General features: G+C 37.9%; 2 protein-coding genes across 5 annotated transcripts in view; both read left to right on the forward strand.

The window, feature by feature from the left end:
* The window catches only part of TDRD1 (tudor domain containing 1), a 25124-nt gene extending 24613 nt beyond the window's left edge, over nucleotides 1–511 (forward strand). The window contains 1 exon segment of the mRNA XM_026851525.1: nucleotides 221–511. Coding sequence (XP_026707326.1) covers nucleotides 221–313 — 93 coding nt within the window. The 3' untranslated portion in view covers nucleotides 314–511.
* Nucleotides 512–2785: 2274 nt separating this feature from the next.
* Nucleotides 2786–3056, forward strand: part of VWA2 (von Willebrand factor A domain containing 2) — a 28105-nt gene continuing 27834 nt past the window's right edge. For all 4 annotated transcript variants that reach the window (XM_026851301.1, XM_026851303.1, XM_026851299.1 and 1 more), the window contains exon 1: nucleotides 2786–2903. The gene's annotated coding sequence lies outside the window, so the exon portion shown is untranslated. The remainder of the gene's footprint in view (nucleotides 2904–3056) is intronic.

Here is a 3056-nt window from a genome sequence, read left to right on the forward strand (position 1 = left end):
GGCGGGGGGGGGGGGGAAGATGGGCAGAGATGAGTCAGTTACAATTCTGCTGGGTTTTTTTTCCCTGCAGAAGATTGTACAGCAGAAAGGAACTAACTGTATATTCATTGAACTAATATGGGATTTGGCTGAGTTTTATATTTTAGGATCTACTGTAATCTGAAATCAGCAATTGAAAAACCCACAAACCTGTATATTTCTAATTCTGTTTATTCCACAGCTTAAAAGGCATGAACAGATCCTACTCTTCCTTTTAAACAAGTTTGAGAATACGGATGGATTCACAGAAATGAAAAAACTGTTGCACCACTAAGTCTATGACATGCAGTTTCGTTTGCAGCAATCTCATATACATACAGATCCTTTTTTGGAAGAGCAAGTATATTCATCATCTTAATGAGAGTTGTTTTATAGAAATTATGCTGTTCAAGTACCTGTATTTACTTGTATGCTTGGATTGTTACTGTGAAATAAATGTGTAACTTAAAGGATTTCAAGGCTGCAAGTTAAGTTTTCTGTTTTTGTTTTATTCCATTGTGTGCTTTTTTGCTTTTATTGTGCTGTTGAATGCATGTAAGTTGATGGAACGGCCATCATTGTGGGTCTGTTCTGCAGACTTGCATTTGAAATTGTTGTAATCATAAAGCTTACTTCAACTTTAGTATTATTCATTTTACTTGAACTGTATCTTGTCTTGATTTGTCTGCTTCTAACTTAATTTCCATTCTGAAGTTAGACTGAAAGTTGTTCTTCATAAACTTGGTTTCAGTATCATTAAAGGCTGAATCTTCTTTATAGGTAGTTTTCTCTAAAACCAGAAAACACTTATATACTCAGTTCTTTATTTACACTTGCAAGCTGCGTAGTACACATCTGTGAATATTGTTTTGAAGTAAATTGTATTAATGCTGTTTTCTCTAACTATGTTGTCAGGATTTCTGCCCTGTCAAGATTTTTCAGATCAGAATGGGACTTTTCTATTCTGGGATATGAGAAAATGACTCAGATTTTCAGTATTTCTCTAAAATATAGTTGATACCCGGTGGTGGTGTTACCAGGGAATACCAGATAACTGTTCATAGAGCACAGTAGACATTTGCTTACTGAAACTGCAGGGTCATCTTTTTTTGTTCACTTGAAGTATATATTTTAAGTTGAGGCTTTGTGCAAACTGGAAGGATCTTGAGATTAAACTTGTTGTGAAAGTGAAATATTTTTGTTTGACTTAAGTGTAATAAAACATTAAGTTGCTTCCCCCCCCCCCGCCTCTTAGTTTTTTGTTGCCTCATATTCTTGCAGTATCTACTAATTAGACAAACTTTTGCACTTGGGTCTTGAGTCTTTTCGTGGCCCTAGTTCTGAACCAAGACAGTGGATATCTCGTGTCCTTTAATTTCCTGGGACAAGGGTGCCCATGTGCAAAGATGCTTTAGTCCTGCTGTGGCTTTTGTTCACTTTTCCACATACTGTCTCTCCCAGCAACTAGTCCTTGCATTTCAGAAGATGACTTTGACTGCAGTAGTCAAAAGCAGTCTGTCTATGCTTTAGAAGCAGGAGAAATAGAAAGTGAATCTTTGCTTGTTCTACTCAGGCAAAAATCCCTGGAAAGCAGTGGTTGGTGTTTACCTTGGAGATGTATTTCAAGCATAAAATGTGGAAACCTCTTGGACTTCTTGAATGTAGCCTTGGGTTCCTCTTTTTTTGCTTGTTTGTTTGCTTCTTTTAATCTGTAATTGAAGTATGTTCTTGAAGTGATAAACTCTCAGCTATGGATTTTATATATATATATATCTCTTATCTAGATGCTAGTATAGAGTCTAATTTCCAAGTAATTTTCCAAACAGAGGACATTATATGAAACACTTAACTGTAACATCCATGCTTTTGGTAAATAAAATTTCTTAATCCTCTCTGGATAAGAAAGACAAAAGTGATCTGAAACTCTAGAATAACATAGCACTTCTGAAAGGGAAGTAATATAAATTTAATAAAAGTTTACAGCAATGTGGATGGTCTTTTTTTAATCCTTAAACGATTGTTTTAATTTACAAATCACTATTGGAGGAACTGGAGTATGATATACTTCATTCATTGGCTTTGACTGAAATTATTTAATTATTATTTAGCACTTGGTGTTGTGTTCCATTCCTAACTCTACCTGCTGTGAGGTAGACCCAAGGGAGTGTTTGGTCTGTACAGATTACAGGGGCTGTTAACAGGGTGAGTGTAGTGGGCACTGCACATCCCGCTGGAGAAAAGAAGTAAAAAGCAGAATAAGGAAAACTGATCTAGGAATGGGATCTGCTACTGTAGTATAGCTTTGGTTAGTGGAATTGTCTTATTACATACTTAAATTCCAGTTTATTCTTAGAGAAGTAGCTATTTGTAACTCCAAAATACATGACGTTCACACTTTTCAAATATTAAGTTCTTTTCTACTTCTACAGTTGTACGTCTTCAGTTGTTTAAAAAAACCACAGTTTTTTAAATTGGCCTTGTAATTCCTCCAGGTGTAGTAGGTGTGAATATGGTACTTTTTTCCACCTGTGAATTATAGTTTTCTGTGGAAAAACAAGCATTAGGGAAAACATTCTCAACATATGACTCCTCAGTGGCATTCCTTTATGGCTGTTGGTGGTGCGAAGTAACCTGCAGCCAGTGGTTTTACTGCTGCTGGGGGTTGGTGCCAGGAGTGGGGCCAGGGGATGAGCTTAGCTGTAACCTAGAGCAATGTGGGTGTTCTTGGCTTTGCTTTTTCTCCCAAATCGTAATTGTAGGTGGCAGGATGTGATGGATGAGGAGAGGCTGTCGTAGCTAAACACAATATAAATCCGAGTGTGAAGGAGTCTGCTCATAACCCCATCGGGTGTGCAAGGGCTACGCAGCAGTCTTGCAGAGAAAAGGTAAAACACAGCTCAAACCGCTTTTCCTTTTTTTTTTTTTTAGTCGATAACATTTTAAACCAATGCCTTAGAAGTCAGGGCCCCTCTGGGAAGGCAAAGGTGCAGAGAGCAAGCTCGCTCGCCGGAGCGGGGCGTGCGGCGGCGGCTGCGGGT

The sequence above is a fragment of the Athene cunicularia genome (genome assembly GCF_003259725.1).
Source record: "Athene cunicularia isolate RWA chromosome 6 unlocalized genomic scaffold, athCun1 chr6_part1, whole genome shotgun sequence".
NCBI classification, from domain to species: Eukaryota; Metazoa; Chordata; class Aves; order Strigiformes; family Strigidae; genus Athene; species Athene cunicularia.